Below are 20,811 nucleotides of genomic sequence, written 5' to 3' on the forward strand. Positions count from 1 at the left end.
GTGTGTGTGTGTGTGTTGTGTGTGTGTGTGTTGTGTGTGTTGTGTGTGTGTGTGTGTTGTCGTCAGTCGTCGCTCGCTGTCAGTCGTCGCTCGCTGTCGTCGCTCGCTCTCAGTCGTCGCTCGCCGCCAGTCGTCGCTCGCCGTCTGTCGTTGTTCGTGTCAGTTGTCGCTCGCTGTCAGTTGTCGCTCGCTGTCAGTCGTAGCTCGCTGTCAGTCGTCGCTTGCTGTCAGTCGTCGCTCGCTGTCAGTCGTCGCTCGCCGTCGTCGCTTGCCGTCGTTACTCGCTGTCGTCGCTGTCAGTCGTCGCTCGCGTCAGTCGTCGCTTGCTGCCGTCGCTCACCGTCATCGCCCATTTTAGACCAAGAATAGTCCTGTACATTTTTTGCTTTCGCCCGTGTCATTTGTATCACGGCTCGTCGCGTCTTACTCCACTCGTCTCTGCCGTCAGTCGTCGCTCGCTCTCAGTCGTCGCAGTCAGTCGTCGCTCGCTGTCAGTCGTCGCTCGCTCTCAGTCGTCGCAGTCAGTCGTCGCTCGTTGTCGTCGCTCGTTGTCGTCCCTCGCTCTCAGTCGTCGCAGTCAGTCGTCGCTCGCTGTCAGTCGTCGCTCGCTCTCAGTCGTCGCAGTCAGTCGTCGCTCGTTGTCGTCCCTCGCTCTCAGTCGTCGCTTGCCGTCAGTCGTCACTCGCTGTCAGTCGTCGCAGTCAGTCGTCGCTCGCTGTCGTCGCTCGCTCTCAGTCGTCGCTTGCCGTCAGTTGTCGTTTGCCGTCTGTCGTCGCTCGCCGTCAGTCGTCGCTCGCCGTCAGTTGTCGTTCGCCGTCTGTCGTCGCTCGCCGTCAGTCGTCGCTCGCCGTCAGTTGTCGTTCGCTGTCAGTCGTCGCTCGCTGTCGTCGCTCGCCGTCAGTCGTCACTCGCTGTCAGTCGCTCGCTGCGCTGTCAGTCGTCGCAGTCAGTTGTCGCTCGCTGTCGTCGCTCGCTCTCAGTCGTCGCTCGCCGTCAGTCGTCGCTCGCCGTCAGTCGTCGCTCGCTGTCGTCTCTGTCAGTCGTCTTAATTGTCAAACAAACACTTCTGCACTTCTATAACCTTCTCTCTCTCTCTCTCTTGTCACATCTCGCTCTTGACGCCGTCCACATTCATCAGCTCGGCCCGTTTCCAACGCGCAAAACGCCGTGACAGCGCCCGCCTCCCGCCCGCCCCCCGCTCGGTTCCACCTGTCCATCAAAATAACGGGCTCGTCTCGTTGCCGCGGCGCTGACAGCTATTTCAGTGAGCGGAATGTTGTATCTTTGGGGCGGAGAGAAAAGGTGCGAGGCGAGATAGAGGAGAGTTATTGGAAAGGACAGGGACGGTGGAAGGGGGGGAGAGGGGGAGGAAAGAGTGAGGAAAGAGTGAGGAGAGGGTGAGGAAAGGGTGAGGAAAGAGTGAGGAAAGGGAGAGAAAAGAGTGAGGAAAGAGTGAGGAAAGAGTAAGGAAAGGGTGAGGAAAGGGTGAGGAAAGGGTGAGGAAAGAGTGAGGAAAGGGAGAGGAAAGAGTGAGGAAAGGGGGAGGAAAGAGTAAGGAAAGGGAGAGAAAAGAGGGAGGAAAGGGGGAGAAAAGAGGGAGGAGAGACGGAGGAAAGGGTGAGGAAAGGGTGAGGAAAGGGTGAGGAAAGAGTGAGGAAAGGGAGAGGAAAGAGTGAGGAGAGGGAGGAAAGGGTGAGGAAAGTGTGAGGAAAGGGTGAGGAAAGAGTGAGGAAAGGGAGAGGAAAGAGTGAGGAAAGGGGGAGGAAAGAGTGAGGAGAGGGAGGAAAGGGTGAGGAAAGGGTGAGTGAAGGGTGAGGAAAGGGGGAGGAAAGAGTGAGAAGAGAGGGAGGAAAAGAGTGAGAAGAGAGGGAGGAAAGAGTAAGGAAAGGGTGAGGGTGCTGAGGGAGGGGGAGAGAGATGACGGAGAAAAGGGGGAGAAAGGAAAAGTGCAGCGTTGGCGTTGTGTCGCTGGGCAAGACACTTCACCATAGCCTTTGTCAAAGGTATTGATACCCAGACGCTAATCGATACTAAAACTAGGATCGAAACTAGAAACATATTTGAGCGGGTATCGATACTAAATACAACACATAAATGGAAAAGGGTTACCTGAGGACTTCATTTGAAAACATTATTATTATTATTATTATTTTTATTTTTATTACTATTATTATTATTATTTTTTAACTATTATTGCCTGAGTTGGCGTGGGGGTGTTTCCTGTGAGGCTGTTGCTCCAGGTCCATAATCATAACCATTATTAGCCACTTATTGTATATAATTGTATAATACACTTCTATTTAGAAGCTGCACTGGACTGGACCACGGCCACGGCCACGGCCACGCCCACTTGTGGTACATTTGTGTTTCTTGCTCTACCTGATCATTGTGGCAGATTTAAGTCCATTTTTAAAGTTATATTTTATTCTCCGTCTGTAAAGGTGAAGCAGGAGGACAGCTGGACGGAGAGGGAGAGAATGACCAGAGGAGGAGGTGTAAAGGTGAAGCAGGAGGACAGATGGACGGAGAGGGAGAGAATGACCTGAGGAGGAGGTGTAAAGGTGAAGCAGGAGGACAGATGGACGGAGAGGGAGAGAATGACCAGAGGAGGAGGTGTAAAGGTGAAGCAGGAGGACAGATGGACGGAGAGGGAGAGAATGACCTGAGGAGGAGGTGTAAAGGTGAAGCAGGAGGACAGATGGACAGAGAGAATGACCAGAGGAGGAGGTGTAAAGGTGAAGCAGGAGGACAGATGGACAGAGAGAATGACCAGAGGAGGAGGTGTAAAGGTGAAGCAGGAGGACAGATGGACGGAGAGAATGACCAGAGGAGGAGGTGTAAAGGTGAAGCAGGAGGACAGATGGACGGAGAGAATGACCAGAGGAGGAGGTGTAAAGGTGAAGCAGGAGGACAGATGGACGGAGGGAGGAGGTGGAGGGTTTGGAGACAGAGATGGATGAGTGTCTGGTTCGGTTGCTGCAGGTTCATCTATAATGCAGAAAGGCCAGAGGAGCCAGAGGATCTGAGGGGGAAAGATTTAAGATGTTTGTCGCGAGGCTGCGAGGAGGTGTGGGGGCCAAGGGGAGCGAGGAGGTCTGGGGCTGCGAGGATATCTGGGGGTCGAGGGGCTGCGAGGAGGTCTGGGGCCGAAGGGGAGCGAGGAGGTCTGGGGCAGCGAGGATGTCTGGGGGCCGAGGGGCTGCGAGGAGGTCTGGGGCTGTGAGGAGGTCTGGGGCTGTGAGGAGGTCTGGGGCTGTGAGGAGGTCTGGGGCTGTGAGGAGGTCTGGGGCTGTGAGGAGGTCTGGGGCTGTGAGGAGGTCTGGGGCTGTGAGGAGGTCTGTGGCTGTGAGGAGGTCTGGGGCTGTGAGGAGGTCTGGGGCTGTGAGGAGGTCTGTGGCTGTGAGGAGGTCTGGGGCTGTGAGGAACAGTCCGTTTTTAGACGGACGCGTGAAAAAAGTCGAGCCACAATCAAAGCAGAAGAACTGATGGACAAAATCGACAAAATTATAGAGCGAAAGTTAATGTTTTTTTGTTAAAATTTCTTTCACAAAACAAAAAAACAAATGGACCATTAAATAAACGGTTCTGACTTTTTTAAAGGTATTTTTTCGTATTTTTTTTTTTTTACGTTTTTGTATGTATTTCCATTTATTTATTTAATTATATTTTTTTTAAAGGTTATTTTCTTTCTTTCTTTTTGGTAACTTTTTTGAATATATTTCTATTTATTCAATTTTTTTTGAAGGTAATTTTCTTTATTTTAGTTTTTTTATATACATTTTAATTAATTAATTTATTTCATGTATTATTATTTTTTTAAGGCCATTTTCACCAACAATTGCATTTTTTTTTCTTTTTCTTTTAAATATCGCACAACTCAACGTCCAACACAAGTTAATAAATAAATAAACATTTGTTGCCATCATTAAGAAGGTTGTGGATGTTTAACAGAACGTTCTTTGCCTTGAATGTCCCGCAGTGCAGCATTAAACGTGTCATTGCGTTCGTTCAGTCGTCCAATCACTACAAGCATTTCTGTGGCTCAAAAACACGCCTGTCCGTCGGCCCGGGCTCGCCTCTCCGCGGATCCGACCAGTAACCTGACCTGGGCGGTGTCATCATCAAGCAACAAGCAAGCAGTTAGTAATAAAAAACATCGAAAATAACGAGGATTTGGGGGCTTTCTGAATAAAAAAAAAAGCTAAAAACAGTCAAACGCTGCACTTCCGTTGTGTCCTTGGGCAAGACACTCCACCACCGTTGCCTCTGTGTAAGTGTACACCAACGTCTTGTGTGTAAACGGGGGGAAAGTGCTGAGAAAAGGACAGTTCCGTGACATTTACACAGGTAACGAGGGTTTAATCCTGCGTCGGGCAGAACAGAGATCATCTATAATGCAGCACGAGAGAGACGCTCTACTATGATGACTTTATGAATGCTTTTGGACGACCGCATTTGTCTGTAGCTGGAAAGGAATAATGTGGATAGAGTGAACACCGAAATCACCTAAAACCTCTTATCTTGGATGTAAAACTGCAGCAATGGAAAGGATGGATGGATACTCGATGTTTTGACTGGACTGAGATAACTATTTGGAACAAATGGGACCAAAACGGGGACAAATGTCGGACTTTTTACAGATGCTATTGTCGCGTCGCTCTCTACGTCTCGATCTGTTTCAGTTCGTCCGTGTTTTTTTGGCGTATTCCGTTTTTTTATGAAAAAAAAGCAAAAGAACGTTAAAAAAAGGAAAGCTTCCAGGAAAGCTTGTTTTACTCGTCGTCGGCGGCGTCATTCCCGCGTATTAAATGAGGAGTATCGTCTCTCAGCCGGGATTATCGGTTGGTCGCACCGTTTACGTGTCGAGGGGTCGCGGTACGGGGGCTGGAGGAGAACGGAGCGCCTTGCCCAAGCGCACGGACGAAAACGCACGTCAAAGGCGAGCGACAATGCGAAAAGCGGCAACGGTCTTACGACAAATACAAAGGTCTCTGCCGCCCGACCCCCCGGCGATGTACGTCTTCAGACTCTTCTTCGTGTACGCTTTTGCTTCGAGAACCCCCGCTGACAGTAACCGCGCACACCCGACCGGGCTTGGGCCCCGCCGAACTCTCGCGCCGAGGTTCGCTGACAGGCCGAGAGCGCCGCCGGTCTCTATTAGTCCTCCAGATCAAGTCAGCGCCGTCACGTGTTAGAGGAGGCAGAACGCCGCGCTCATGATCTCGACTAAACGTCCGGTCGATGAAGGTGAGACTTCTCAGAAATGAAATAAACAGAGCTTATTGAGGTCAAGAGTCTCTACAAACACAACCTGGAGGCGGAAAACAAGTGCAGACCAAGACAAAGCTGCGGCGGCACGTTTAAGACCTTCATCAGTGTTTTACCACAGAAACAGACCCCACGGCTTCCACATACACACGTATGTTGTGTTATACCTTCACCTCAAAATATGTTTAAAGCTAAATTAAAAACTCTCCTCGATTAAGAAGATGTGTTTATGTCTTGGGTCAGTTATAAAATCATGTTTGTTAAAGTGGAACATATGTTCTTTACCCAGATTGAAAATGACTCACACTGGGATTGGTAAAAAAGAGACACTTTCACTTTCCTTGGACACTTTTGTCTCTTATTTGGTTTGTTCTTATTTTGTTGTTTTATGAAGGGAATATTATATTTGGTCTTAGGTCATATAAACTGTATTATATTTGGTCTTAGGTCATATTGGTCTTAGGTCATATAAACTGTATTATATTTGGTCTTAGGTCATATTGGTCTTAGGTCATATAAACTGTATTATATTTGGTCTTAGGTCATATTGGTCTTAGGTCATATAAACTGTATTATATTTGGTCTTAGGTCATATTGGTCTTAGGTCATATAAACTGTATTATATTTGGTCTTAGGTCATATTGGTCTTAGGTCATATAAACTGTATTATATTTGATCTTAGGTCGTATAAACTGCATTATATTTGGTCTTAAAGTGTATATATATTTGTATATTCTCACTCTGGGTTCTGAGGTCACATACAGTGTATAAAGTATATATATTTGTATATTCTCACTCTGGGTTCTGAGGTCACATACAGTGTATAAAGTATATATATTTGTATATTCTCACTCTGGGTTGCCGGTGCCTTCACACTTCAGGTGGAATCTTTCTCCTTCTTTGGGTAAATTGCTCTGAGGAAGAATCTTCACGTCTGGAGAGTCTGAAATCACAGGAACAACACAAGACGTATTATTACATCATTATTATAGACTGTAGGGGCCTCCTGCCTCCCGTAGGGGCCTCCTGCCTCCTGTAGGAGCCTCCTGCCTCCCGTAGGGGCCTCCTGCCTCCTGTAGGGGCCTCCTGCCTCCTGTAGGGGCCTCCTGCCTCCCGTAGGGGCCGCCTGCCTCCTGTAGGGGCCGCCTGCCTCCTGTAGGGGCCTCCTGCCTCCTGTAGGAGCCTCCTGTAGGGGCCTCCTGCCTCCTGTAGGGGCCTCCTGCCTCCCGTAGGGGCCTCCTGCCTCCTGTAGGGGCCTCCTGCCTCCCGTAGGGGCCTCCTGCCTCCCGTAGGGGCCGCCTGCCTCCTGTAGGGGCCTCCTGCCTCCTGTAGGAGCCTCCTGTAGGGGCCTCCTGCCTCCTGTAGGGGCCTCCTGCCTCCCGTAGGGGCCTCCTGCCTCCTGTAGGGGCCTCCTGCCTCCCGTAGGGGCCGCCTGCCTCCTGTAGGGGCCTCCTGCCTCCTGTAGGAGCCTCCTGTAGGGGCCTCCTGCCTCCTGTAGGGGCCTCCTGCCTCCCGTAGGGGCCGCCTGCCTCCTGTAGGGGCCTCGTGCCTCCCGTAGGGGCCGCCTGCCTCCTGTAGGGGCCTCCTGCCTCCTGTAGGGGCCTCCTGCCTCCTGTAGGAGCCTCCTGTAGGGGCCTCCTGCCTCCTGTAGGAGCCTCCTGTAGGGGCCTCCTGCCTCCTGTAGGGGCCTCCTGCCTCCCGTAGGGGCCGCCTGCCTCCTGTAGGGGCCTCCTGCCTCCCGTAGGGGCCGCCTGCCTCCTGTAGGGGCCTCCTGCCTCCTGTAGGAGCCTCCTGTAGGGGCCTCCTGCCTCCTGTAGGGGCCTCCTGCCTCCCGTAGGGGCCGCCTGCCTCCTGTAGGGGCCTCCTGCCTCCCGTAGGGGCCACCTGCCTCCTGTAGGGGCCGCCTGCCTCCTGTAGGGGCCACTGTACACCCATCACAGTCACATCTGCTGTCAGAGGGTTTGTCTTTATCTCCAATTTAATCCTATTTATGGCATTTGAGCTGCGTTCACACTCGTCCTGGTTTAGTCCAGATCCAGACCTGGTTTAGTCCAGATCCAGACCTGGTTTAGTCCAGATCCAGACCTGGTTTAGTCCAGATCCAGACCTGGTTTAGTCCAGATCCAGACCTGGTTTAGTCCAGATCCAGACCTGGTTTAGTCCAGATCCAGACCTGGTTTAGTCCAGATCCAGACCTGGTCTAGTCCAGATCCAGACCTTGGGTAGTCCAGATCCAGACCTGGTCAGTGTCTCAGTCTTATAAATTATGAATCAGAACTGAGCTTAAGTCACAGTTTATTTAGTCAGAAATAAAATATATACACATTTCTATAACAAAACTGGATGATTAACGAAATACAAATGATATAATCCTGAATTAAAAGACCATTATGTTTTTCTCACAATAGATTTTAATCAGGCCATACTGTCCATACTGTCCATACTGTCCATACTGTCCATACTGTCCATACTGTCCATACTGTCCATACTGTCCATACTGTCCATACGGTCCATACGGTCCATACTGTCCATACTGTCCATACTGTCCATACTGTCCATACTGTCCATACGGTCCATACTGGCCATACGTCTTAAACGTCTTTTACCGCCTCGTTACATTTGTCTTTTGGTCTTTTGGTCTTTTGGTGTTGAGAATAACCGTGACTCGCTTTCATCCCAAACACAGTCCACGTCAGGACTAGGCTTGGGTCAGAACTCTGCCGTGGCTTCGAAGGCCGTCGTCGTGCGCAGAGTTTCGATGTCACGTTCCCCTCGGAGTTTTCTCGGGAGGTTTACAGGGCGAGGGCGCAGTGCCAGTGTGCGCCACACGGGGGCAGCAGCGACGCAGAAGCTGCAGCGCAGACGGTTCGTGTCAAACAGCAGGATTCAGAGCAGGTCCAGAGCCTCAAAGCTGCTCTGAATACTGCGTCCTGAACCTGACACCGCTGCTTTCAAATACTCTGTGGCTAATGTACTTTTATCATGTATTTGTACTACGACCGCCGCAGTCGTACGTAACCCGACATGTGGAAATAAAGCTTTTTTCGGTGCAATATAAACGTGATCTTCAATTGGATTTTGTTGTAATCAGCACCGAGTTTATTCACCATTTTGTTCCATGTTTTTCATCATGTTTTCCCACAGATTTAAGGCTGTATTTGTTTAAAAAAGGGTCAAAATTGCACGTATTCTGGGGAAATCCGACACGTCTTGAGCGTCACGTTGTTGACATCAGACGGGGGTCGTGCAGAGGGCATTTGGAACATCTACTTAGTACTTGAGTAACGTTAAGTTAAGGGAGTTTATTAGATGAAATATGATGGGATTGGTGTGAAACTGACCCACAAACACATGAGTTTGGCCTGTGTCTGCATCTGAGTCCAGCTTTAGTCCCTCAGTTTCCTCCGGTCAAGTGTCCGGCTCCGGTCAAGTGTCCGGCTCCGGTCAAGTGTCCGGCCTCAGCTCAGAAGGTCATGGGCTTCGGACAGAACGAGCAGCAGCGCCGCAGACTCACAAACACATTCAGCGTTCAGCGTTTTCCCAGAGGTCTCATTAAAGCAACAGCAGAAGACCAGAGGTTTCTTCAAAGTCAGTTATTATACTTAAAGGGCCGTGACAGGCTTTTACCATGTTGTAATTCTGACTTTATATTATATCTGTTGTACATTTAAATCGTAGTTTTACACCGATCGAGCAGGTGTTTGTGGAGAAAACATTGAAAAGTCAATCAATTCCAGTCAAAGTTGATGCATAATTTACACAAAGAAACAACTTTTTGGACTCTAAACATTAATTCAGCAAAATAAAGTCATTTATTTTTATTTATCAAAGTTTTGGCCCAGTGTTTGCTGGGTAATTTCCTAGTGTGATGTCATCAATTACAAACAGGAAGTAAAATTATAAACCAAAAAAAATTGCTATTCTGTGATGACATTTTCATAATTTTTTGCAAAATTCAAAATACATTTATCTAAAATGTATTTTACTTCAATGAGTCGTCCGACCTGTAGAGGGCGCTGTAAAGTCACATACATTAGACTCTCCTTGCACCTCTTTGGGCTTTGGGACACCTCTTTAGGCTTTGGGACACCTCTGGGACACCCCTTTGGCCTTTGGGACAGCCCTTTGGCCTTTGGGACACCCCTTTGGCCTTTGGGACACCTTTTTGGTCTTTGGGACACGTTCTTAGGCTTTAAGACACCCCCTTGGCCTTTGGGACACCCCTTTTGACTTTGGGACACCCCCTTTAGGGTCTGGGACACCCCTTAGGGTCAGTGACACCCCTTTTACGGTCTGGGACACCCCTTTGGCCTTTGGGACACCCCCTTGGCCTTTGGGACACCCCTTTGGCCTTTGGGACACCCCCTTGGCCTTTGGGACACCCCTTTGGCCTTTGGGGTCACCTCTTTGGCCTTTGGGACACCCCTTTGGCCTTTGGGGTCACCTCTTTGGCCTTTGGGACACCCCTTAGGGTCTGGGACACTCACAGAGCACGTGCAGGGGCTGCTGGCTGCGCTTGTCTCCGGGGGCGAGCGACGGGTGAACCGCCGCACACGTCACCAGAGCGTTGTCGTCACTGCGCGACACCTTCAGGGTGACCTCGCTGCGCACGCTGTAGGTCGGCTCGCCGGGGGTCGAGGTCACCACGTCCTGGCGAGCTGACGGGAGAGAGAGAGAGAGAGGGGTGAGGAGGGAGGGCATCACATTACACATTACTACATGACTAATAACACGGTAATAACTGTCGAGGAGCAGGACCAATCACATGTTCTCTGTGTCTGAGCAGGACAGACCTCTTAACGGTCAGTCCTCTTAACGGTCAGGTACAGTCCTCTTAACGGTCAGTCCTCTAAACGGTCAGTCCTCTTAATGGTCAGGTACAGTCCTCTTAACGGTCAGTCCTCTAAACGGTCAGTCCTCTTAATGGTCAGGTACAGTCCTCTTAACGGTCAGTCCTCTAAACGGTCAGTCCTCTTAGCAGTCAGGTACAGTCCTCTAAATGGTCAGTCCTCTTAATGGTCAGTCCTCTTAATGGTCAGGTACAGTCCTCTAAACGGTCAGTTCTCTAAACGGTCAGTCCTCTAAACGGTCAGTCCTCTAAATGGTCAGGTACATCGTTCCCGCTCATACTCCTTTCGTCTGCGGGGAAATACCTGGCATATTACTGCGACAAATGACCAGCAACTTTACTTCTGTCGGAGAGTCCCAGTAATTAGGAACTGCCCGGTCCCCAGCGGAGCACCGGACTCTGCGCTGACCCCATTTGGTCCCATTAAAAGAAAAATGTCCCGTCGCCGCGGTTACCTGATGCCCCCGGGAGCTCCGTCCCACATCTTGTCCCAATAGTTGCCATTAATACCGCAATCGCTCATATTTTTCCAACTTTAATAAGACGGTGGGTTTTCTTTTTCCTGCCTCGTTGCCGGGGACATCGTTGTGCTGAGTCATTCGCTCTCGCACGCCATCATTCGGTTCAATTTAGCCCCCCCGCCAGCCTTTAATGGCATCAGCCCTCACAGAGTAAGCACTCCTGTGAATTTATTAGCGCGGCGTATGTGTGACATGCATCAAAAAACACGGCGCGAACACTGATCTATGCTCGCGGCGCCGTGAGACACTTCATCACGGGAAGATGAAGAGTCGATAAAAGACAATAAAGAGGTCCAGCGTGTCGTCTAACCGGCTCCATAGGTGTAATGGAGGCGGCGGCGGCGGGAATGCGGTTATGACAAGATTACTGCAGCAATATATGGGTCTCGCATAGGGCGTCGTTAAGTATTAATGAGGATCTCGCAATTGGAACAGTCAAGGCGTATACTTGGCTGTAGGTTAGGTTCAAGCACTCGGACTCACGCAGCCAGCAAACGCAATCAGACAAAATAAATTGGTGGGTTAAAGGTGCACTACTGAATTTAGCCATGTTTCCACTGGTACACGAGGCAGTGAACTGTCTCTCTCCGGCTCTAGGGGGGGCTACACGCCACGGGGAGAGTCTCGGACGAGAGAGAACGAAGACGCAGGTGAGAACAAGACGGCAAAAAGCTGCTCTAGGAAATGCAAAGTATTCTCCAAATGCTGACTTAGGTTACGTTAAACACTTGGTCCTGTTTTTTAGCCCAGTTTAGTCCTCGTTTTAGCCCAGTTCAGTCCTGTTTTTACCCCAGTTTAGTCCTGTTTTTACCCCAGTTTAGTCCTGTTTTTAGCCCGTTTTAGTCCTGTTTTTAGCCCAGTTTAGTCCTGCTTCTAGCCCAGTTTAGTCCTGGTTTGAGCCCAGTTTAGTCCTGGTTTAAGCCCAGTTTAGTCCTGCTTCTAGCCCAGTTTAGTCCTGGTTTAAGCCCAGTTTAGTCCTGGTTTAAGCCCAGTTTAGTCCTGTTTTTAGCCCAGTTTAGTCCTGCTTCTAGCCCAGTTTAGTCCTGGTTTGAGCCCAGTTTAGTCCTGGTTTAAGCCCAGTTTAGTCCTGCTTCTAGCCCAGTTTAGTCCTGGTTTAAGCCCAGTTTAGTCCTGGTTTAAGCCCAGTTTAGTCCTGTTTTTAGCCCAGTTTAGTCTTGCTTCTAGCCCAGTTTAGTCCTGGTTTAAGCCCAGTTTAGTCCTGCTTCTAGCCCAGTTTAGTCCTGTTTTTACGCCAGTTTAGTCCTGTTTTTAGCCCGTTTTAGTCCTGTTTTTAGCCCAGTTTAGTCCTGCTTCTAGCCCAGTTTAGTCCTGGTTTGAGCCCAGTTTAGTCCTGGTTTAAGCCCAGTTTAGTCCTGCTTCTAGCCCAGTTTAGTCCTGGTTTAAGCCCAGTTTAGTCCTGGTTGAAGCCCAGTTTAGTCCTGTTTTTAGCCCAGTTTAGTCTTGCTTCTAGCCCAGTTTAGTCCTGGTTTAAGCCCAGTTTAGTCCTGCTTCTAGCCCAGTTTAGTCCTGTTTTTACCCCAGTTTAGTCCTGTTTTTAGCCCGTTTTAGTCCTGTTTTTAGCCCAGTTTAGTCCTGCTTCTAGCCCAGTTTAGTCCTGGTTTGAGCCCAGTTTAGTCCTGGTTTAAGCCCAGTTTAGTCCTGTTTTTAGCCCAGTTTAGTCCTGCTTCTAGCCCAGTTTAGTCCTGGTTTGAGCCCAGTTTAGTCCTGCTTCTAGCCCAGTTTAGTCCTGTTTTTACCCCAGTTTAGTCCTGTTTTTAGCCCGTTTTAGTCCTGTTTTTAGCCCAGTTTAGTCCTGCTTCTAGCCCAGTTTAGTCCTGGTTTGAGCCCAGTTTAGTCCTGGTTTAAGCCCAGTTTAGTCCTGCTTCTAGCCCAGTTTAGTCCTGGTTTAAGCCCAGTTTAGTCCTGGTTGAAGCCCAGTTTAGTCCTGTTTTTAGCCCAGTTTAGTCTTGCTTCTAGCCCAGTTTAGTCCTGGTTTAAGCCCAGTTTAGTCCTGCTTCTAGCCCAGTTTAGTCCTGGTTTGAGCCCAGTTTAGTCCTGGTTTTAGGTCCAGTTTTGTCGTGGTCTAAGCGTGAGTGCGACCGCACGCACGATCTTGTGCTAAAGCGCCGTATTTCCACTGATGCTAACTTATACGTTGAGCCAAAACAGAGCTCGCAAAGCACGTTAGCAACAGCCATTTCCTGTTCATCGCCGCACGGCACTTGCTTCGGACACAAAATATGATATTTCCCAGTCATAATGGGTCTAACATTAGCATTAGCATTAGCATGACATAAAGAGAAGTTAAAACACGGCGTGGAGGCTTTGCTGAAGTATTTGATCAAAGATACAAATGTTGCTGCGCGTTGTTGTATTATAACACGTATTGACCTTATATAACATCCACTCTTTTTGATCCATCGCCGGCGCCGACTGAAGCCGCGGGGAGACTGGTCCGTGGTATATTTGTGTTTGGTTCTTTTCTGGGCGGTTGCGGGAGCGCGTCACGGTCCTTTAAAGTGCGAGAGAACGTGGAGCCGGAGCCTGGACTCACATCTGAGGACGAGGTCTTTCATGTCTCCCGTTTTATCTGGATCAGACCTGCGGAAGATTACGCTCGCCGCGGGAGGCCGCCGGGGCGACTCATCTCAAGAAACTTCAGAGATATTGGAACGAGGCTGAGGGATGATGTCACCGAGTGCGCGGCGTGTAATACCGGAGCGAGCAGCTAGGGGGAGTCACAGGGCACCGCGGCACTCCGGCCAGTCACTGCGTCGTGTGAGGTTATTTTGAACATATTGTATTTCTGTATTTCTGCTGTAAAGTCCTCCATAAGTAACGTTTAAAGGTGCACTGTGTTACTTACTTGTCGCCATGGAAACGAGCGGCAGTGCGACACATCACATTGAAAAAATATGGCCCAAAAAAATCAAACTAACGTCCTTCATTTGTGTTTTTAATTCACTATAGTGTGGAAAAAGTGCAAAATTTTGAAAGCAAAGTTTAGCATAAAGATAACATACATAATTAATACTGATTTAAAATTATTCACAATAAAATACACTATTGTATTTTATTGTGACGATTGTACACGTCTATAACATTTCTTATACTTTGAAATGGTTGGATGAGAAAGTAGGTGAAACAAATTCAAATTGTATTGTGTTTTGTTTGCATATCGCTCAGCCTCACATCAAATATATACATTATTATTATTGCTTAAAGGTTCATAGGCTTTATTGGACAGGACCGCGTGAAATGGGGATGACAGAGGGAAGGACATTCAGCAAATCGTTGGTGTCTGAGTCGAACTCACGACGCTGAATCCATCCTCTTTCATCATCATTTACCTGAGCTTTTCTGTCACGAGTTTAACGACAAAAACCTGGAGACGTTTCACGGATTTAAAAACACCTCCGGAGCTCCGCCCTTTAACGTCACGAATCCAGGAAATCTGAGCCCAGGTGTTTTTATGAGGCTGAGGGAAGACGAGCTCGTTAACAGGATTCATAAAACGAGCGTGAATGAAACAAAATGTGACGTGAAGGCTCAAGAACGTAACAATGTGTCCTTTAAATAAGATCAAACAAGAGAACCGGTGTTTGTCCCATAAGGGGAAAGTCCAATCACTTCAATAATTGCAGTTATTGCGATCTGCTAATTGCTAATTGCTAATTGCTGCGGCTACAAAAAGTGTGGCGAGAGACTTTGAGAGGCTGCGTCGAGTCTGTAACGAGCACGAGTTTAAGGCGTTATAATAAACACTTCGGTCTGGAATTCTTGATTATTTGTGGAGATTGCTTGTTTTTTTCCGCCGTGTCATTAAACTGGAGCAGTACTCGAGTAAAGACGTGCCTTTTGACAGAGCGATTACTGACGGGAAAAGCGGCAAAAACTCTCAAAACGTGGCAGTATCTCATTGATCCGACAAAACAAGCATCTGTACAGCAAAAAACTGTGTATTTATGTGAACTCAGACACAGATCTTCAGATGGCTCACTCCTTTCTGGTTTCGTCTGGCGGAAACGCTCACCGTCCTTCGTCTTTTAAGCATGAGAGCGGAATCGTTCAAACTAAATGCTGTGGAGCCTGGACTCCCCCTGCAGTCAAATCAACCAAACATAATCCGCCATAAAACGAGTCAATTCTTTCCCGCCTCGTAAAACCTCGGCCCCGTGGAGATATACAATATTAAGATGATTTGTAGCTTTTTCTAACGGGCGCTCAATGTTAATTTGTACTTTTAACACTTTATTTTTATCGCTACCCAGCGTTCAATTAAGTCATTCCCCATTGGACGAGACGCAGAAGAAGACTTGTATTTACTTATGATTTTAATTTCCCATCGAAAACATTAAGAACTACTGCTTTGTTTGACGTGACATCCGAAGTTAAAACAAGTGCATGATGGGAAATCTCCTGCTCCACACGAATGATCTTTTCGTATTATATGTGGCAAAACCGCACGATAATCGATGGTGGAAAAAGGTATCAAAGGTTCAATCCGGACACTGCTTTTTTCTTGGGAGAAATCGACACGTTTCCACTGTCACCCGGAAGTCATTTTCAATTTGAGGGTGCCGGAGTGAAGAACCAGAATTCGCACTGCGCCGAGATAAGACTCAAACAACTCACAAACAACTCATTTGAAGACGACGAGGCGCAGAGTTTAAGCCGAGAGACAGAGACGGTTTGAAATGATGATTTTTTATGACGAGAAATGGTGGCATAATCTACCTTCTGCGTACAACAGTGTCCTCAAACCGCGGTCAAGTGAGACCTCAAGCCAATCGACTGGAAATGAGGCACTTGGCAGCTGCGAGGGAGAGTCGGGCGGACCACGAGCGGGTTGGAAAAGGGTAATAAAAGGAAAACAAAGTCCAGCGTTTCGGTTTACAGCTTCTACGACCAATCGAGCTTCTCAGAACGGCCACTTCAGATTGAAAATGACTTTGAGATGATTTGCTTGAAAACCCCGGCGAGCACGGGGCCCTTCCCTGGACGAGCGAGGGATTACACCGACTCATGAATAATCAATTGAAGATCTGAAGAAGCTGAGGGAAAAATGTACCTCCGCACACACCGGACGAATCAGAGAGGAGAGAGGGAGTGGGGGAGGAGGAAGGGAGGGAGAGAGGAGGAAGAGAGGGGGAGGGGGGGAGGAAGGGAGGGAGAGAGGAGGGATAGAGGGAGAGGGGGGGAGGAAGGGAGGGAGAGAGGAGGGATAGAGGGAGAGTGGGAGGAGGAAGGGAGGGAGAGAGGAGGGGAAGAGGGAGAGGGGGACAGGAGAGAGGGGGAGGAGGAAGGGAGGAAGAGAGGAGGAAGAGAGGAGGGAGAGAGGGGGAGGAGGAAGGGAGGAAGAGAGGAGGGAGAGATGGAGAGGAGAGAGGGAGAGGGGGAGGAGGAAGGGAGGGAGGAGGGAGAGAGGGAGAGGGGGAGAGGAGAGATGGAGTGGGGAAGGAGGAAGGGAGAGAGAGAGAGGAGGGATGGGAGGAGAGAGGGAGTGGGGGAGGAGGAAGGGAGAGAGAGAGGAGGGATGGGAGGAGAGAGGGAATGGGGGAGGAGGAACGGAGAGAGGAGGGATAGAGGGAATATGGACAGGAGATAGAGAGGAGAGCGGATGACGGGAGACGAGGAGGAGGTACAGAGGGAACAGATGGAGAAGTAAGAGAGAGAAAGAGGAGGAATATTGACACACTAGAGAGGAAGTAAGACGAGTGAGCGAGAGAGAGGGAGCGATGAGAGAAGAAGAGAGAGAGAGAGAGAGAGAGAGAGAGAGAGAGAGAGAGAGAGAGAGAGAGAGAGAGAGAGAGAGAGAGAGAGAGAGAGAGAGAGAGAGGTTGGACAGAGGAAAGACACAAAGAAAACCCGGCTGAACACATTCGTCACGGCGACAGACACCAGGGGGCGCTGTGTTCAGGGGGCGCGAGTTTTCTAAAGCTTCAGTCGTCACCTAGGCGACGGAGCCGGGCACTTCCTGGCTCCGGTCAGCCGCAGGTAACGTCGTCGGAAGCCTCGCAATATGGTTGCGAGCTGCGACTGAAAGAGGAGAAGAAGAGGGGAAAGATGATGGAGAAGGTTGAGAGGAAGAGGTGAGTGAGAGGAAGAGGTGAGTGAGAGGAAGAGGTGAGTGAGAGAAAGAGGTGAGTGAGAGGAAGTGGTGAGTGAGAGGAAGAGGTGAGTGAGAGAAAGAGGTGAGTGAGAGGAAGAGGGGAGTGAGAGGAAGAGGTGAGTGGGAGAAGCAGAGGAAGAGAAAGAGAGCCACGGCGGCGAAAACCAATCAGAAATGTAATTAGAAGGGTCACAATTCATTATTGGTCGGCTGTAATAGGCTCATACCAGGTCAAAGCCAAAGACAAAACAACACGAACACTAAAGGGACTTAAACTTAAAGTGACGTAAAGTTTACAATGTTCTAGTTTTGACTTTATTTGGTGTGTTTATACCTGTTGTACATATAAATAATAGTTTTACACCGATCGAGCAGGTATTTGTGGAGAAAACTTAGAAAAATCTGTAGAAAATGACAGGAAGTGACATCACACCAGGGACACTCATTCCAGTCCACTCTCTAAACATGAATTCAACTAAAATAAAGTCGCTCATATATAGATATCGTTAGAAGAGTTTTTGCCCTGTGTTTGCTCGTGTGATGACATCAATTACAAACAGGAAGTGAAATGATAAACCTATAACCTATAACCTGCTCGTGTAAAACTATAATTTATACGTACAACAGGTACAAATACACCCAATAAAGTCAAAATGAGACGTAAAAACCTATCATAGGCACTTTAAGGCGTGGCGTTACTTTACAACAGTTGGCCCACATAAATTGCACTAAAGCTAAAGGAGCGCTCGTGGCGTTACTTTACAACAGTTGGCCCACATGAGTTGCACTAAAGCTAAAGGAGCGCTCGTGGCGTTACTTTACAACAGTTGGCCCACATGAGTTGCACTAAAGCTAAAGGAGCGCTCGTGGCGTTACTTTACAACAGTTGGCCCACATGAGTTGCACCAAAGCTAAAGGAGCGCTCGTGGCGTTACTTTACAACAGTTGGCCCACATGAGTTGCACTAAAGCTAAAGGAGCGCTCGTGGCGTTACTTTACAACAGTTGGCCCACATGAGTTGCACTAAAGCTAAAGGAGCGCTCGTGGCGTTACTTTACAACAGTTGGCCCACATGAGTTGCACCAAAGCTAAAGGAGCGCTCGTGGCGTTACTTTACAACAGTTGGCCCACATGAGTTGCACTAAAGCTAAAGGAGCGCTCGTGGCGTTACTTTACAACAGTTGGCCCACATGAGTTGCACTAAAGCTAAAGGAGCGCTCGTGGCGTTACTTTACAACAGTTGGCCCACATGAGTTGCACTAAAGCTAAAGGAGCGCTCGTGGCGTTACTTTACAACAGTTGGCCCACATGAGTTGCACTAAAGCTAAAGGAGCGCTCGTGGCGTTACTTTACAACAGTTGGCCCACATGAGTTGCACCAAAGCTAAAGGAGCGCTCGTGGCGTTACTTTACAACAGTTGGCCCACATGAGTTGCACCAAAGCTAAAGGAGCGCTCGTGGCGTTACTTTACAACAGTTGGCCCACATGAGTTGCACTAAAGCTAAAGGAGCGCTCGTGGCGTTACTTTACAACAGTTGGCCCACATGAGTTGCACTAAAGCTAAAGGAGCGCTCGTGGCGTTACTTTACAACAGTTGGCCCACATGAGTTGCACCAAAGCTAAAGGAGCGCTCGTTGGCGTTACTTTACAACAGTTGGCCCACATAAGTTGCACTAAAGCTAAAGGAGCGCTCGTGGCGTTACTTTACAACAGTTGGCCCACATAAGTTGCACTAAAGCTGAAGGAGCGCTCGTGGCGTTACTTTACAACAGTTGGCCCACATAAGTTGCACTAAAGCTAAAGGAGCGCTCGTGGCGTCACTGAACTTCGCATATGAACTCCTTTTCCAGAAAACCCAAACAACGTGAACAAAATCAACTTGAAAATGCATTATTGACACATGTCGGACACAACGCCACTTCGTTCAATCCGAGATGGACTCCAAGCTTCATCTTTGTGGCCCTTTTATTATCGAGTGGACATGAATAAGACGGCACTTTCCACAATGACGCAAGATCAAAAGTTACGATCGAACACGTGTAAAAAGAATTGCAATCTCGTTTGAACTCGTGGCGTCAGAAGAGCCGGGTCTCTCTCCAGCCCTTTCTGCAAATCAACACATTGATTTTTAATAATCCAGAGGTCACATCTGAGTAAAAACCTTAACAGCTTCACAAGAGAGAATCTGTGGAAGGTTTCCCTCACTCCTGCTCTCTCGCTCGCTCTTCTATCTCCATCTGTCGCTCTTCTTTCCCTCTCCTCTCATTATCGTTTCACTCCTCCCTGCCTTACCTCTCGCTCTCTTTCTCTGACACTACCCTCCTCTCTCTCTCTCTCTCTCTCTCTCTCTCTCTCTCTCTCTTTCTCTCAGATGGAGACAGCTATTCTCTCTCTCTCTCTCAAAACTCTTTATTATCAGAATATATGATAGATCTGGAACTGAGTTATACGACTACACACTTCAACTGAAGCACCGTGGGACTCCTTTCTCTCTCTCTTTTTCCTTCTCTACCTCTCTTTTCCTTCTCTCTCTCTCACTCTCTCTGTTCTCTACTTCCTTGCCGTCTTCCTCCTTCTCCCTCTTTCTCTGACACTACCCTCCTCTCTCTTTCTCTCAGATGGAGACAGTTATTCTCTCTCTCTCTCTCAAAACTCTTTATTATCAGAATATATGAGAGATCTGGCACTGAGTTACACGACTACACACTTCAACTGAAGCGCCGTGGGACTCTCTCTCTCTCTCTTTTTTCCTTCTCTACATCTCTTTTTCTTCTCTCCCTCACTCTCACTGCTCTCTACTTCCTTCCCGTCTTCCTCCCTCTCCATCTTTCTCTGTACAATTGCCTAAACGAGGGAGCCCTGCTGGTATTTTATGGATCTCTTACGCATTTCTGCTCCGTGCGCAGAAAATGAGTCAAAAGGCACTTTAGTCTCGCGGCTTATGGAATTAAAACAGCACAAATTGAAAATGAAATTATGCGCTCGCAGATTTGAGATGAGAGCAGTTTGTGTGAAGCAGGGGAAAGAGACAGACAGCTGGAGTCACAGTCGATGATCATAATAATAATAATGACGTGGAAGTAGTTCTAGTGTTTAATCTTTAATACTTTATGTTAATACTGTACGTTTCTCCGTCAAAGGAGCTCAAATAACACAATAGAAAATACTGATTTGGACAGATTTTGTGCCTTATGCCAAAAACGATAGAGAAGAAGAGTGCAAAAGAGACTGTAGAGCCATACAGAGAGTCTAAACTCCCCGGGGGGCGCCCTCTCGGGGGAGATACAGCAGGTCATGTCCGGCGCAGAACACGAGAGGGCTGTGGAGGTGCAGGTGGAGTACGAGAGAAGAATGTGGAGTAAAAGCACCGCTGGGAAGTACAAACGTGCAACAAAAAAATACTGCAAACTATTGTGTTCTAGCATCGGTTTTCTTCCCGATGCTAAAGACACGCTTTGTGCATTCAGCAGTCGACCAAACAGGGACAAGGCACTGGCCAAAGCTCCCCAAGCAGACGGGAATTCATTAATTAAAACGTAAATAATTGAAAGAACCATTAAACTGCGCATGTGTTTGTAGAACGGCAGAGTAAAGTCACGGTTCAACTCTCCAGCAAACTCACCCGGAGCATTCTCCTTTCTGCAGTTAAAACACTTACACCAGGACAAAGTATTAGTCGACTAATGACAATCCCGGTCAACAAATGCACCGTCGACTGATTAATGGACTAAAGAGAGTGCGGGGGTGGAGTTTGGGAGTGTTTCGGGACGGCAGTGATCAGCAGCAGGGGCTTTACGTTCATCTCATTCACTTTCATTACAAGCCAAAGCAGATGCAACAGGATGAAGCAGGATTCTGTCGATCTGCCAGCTCCACGGCCTCGACGACAACGCGCGCACGCCGCTCATGCTAATCACGGACAACTAAGCGTTATTCAAATGGTGGAAGTCGACCGAGAAAAAACCCAAGTGGCCGTGATGAGATGGAGTTGTAGCTCGAAGTGCACGCGACAGGGATTTGTGTTTGGCAAATGTGCGAATCAGTCAAGTGGCATTTTATGA

The 20,811-nt window shown here is 48.5% G+C and overlaps 1 protein-coding gene across 1 annotated transcript in view; it reads right to left on the bottom strand.

The window, feature by feature from the left end:
* atp1a2a (ATPase Na+/K+ transporting subunit alpha 2a) overlaps positions 1-20,811 on the bottom strand; it is a 440,146-nt gene that overhangs the window by 29,967 nt on the left and 389,368 nt on the right. The window contains exons 5-6 of the mRNA XM_072440595.1: positions 9,756-9,926; positions 6,121-6,211 (exon numbers count right to left, since the gene is read on the bottom strand). Of these exons, the coding sequence (XP_072296696.1) occupies positions 6,121-6,211; positions 9,756-9,926 (262 nt within the window). The remainder of the gene's footprint in view (positions 1-6,120; positions 6,212-9,755; positions 9,927-20,811) is intronic.

Source organism: Eucyclogobius newberryi, unplaced genomic scaffold, assembly GCF_026437365.1.
Source record: "Eucyclogobius newberryi isolate DKJ021-1_F unplaced genomic scaffold, fEucNew1.0.hap1 SCAF_12, whole genome shotgun sequence".
Classification (NCBI taxonomy): domain Eukaryota; kingdom Metazoa; phylum Chordata; class Actinopteri; order Gobiiformes; family Gobiidae; genus Eucyclogobius; species Eucyclogobius newberryi.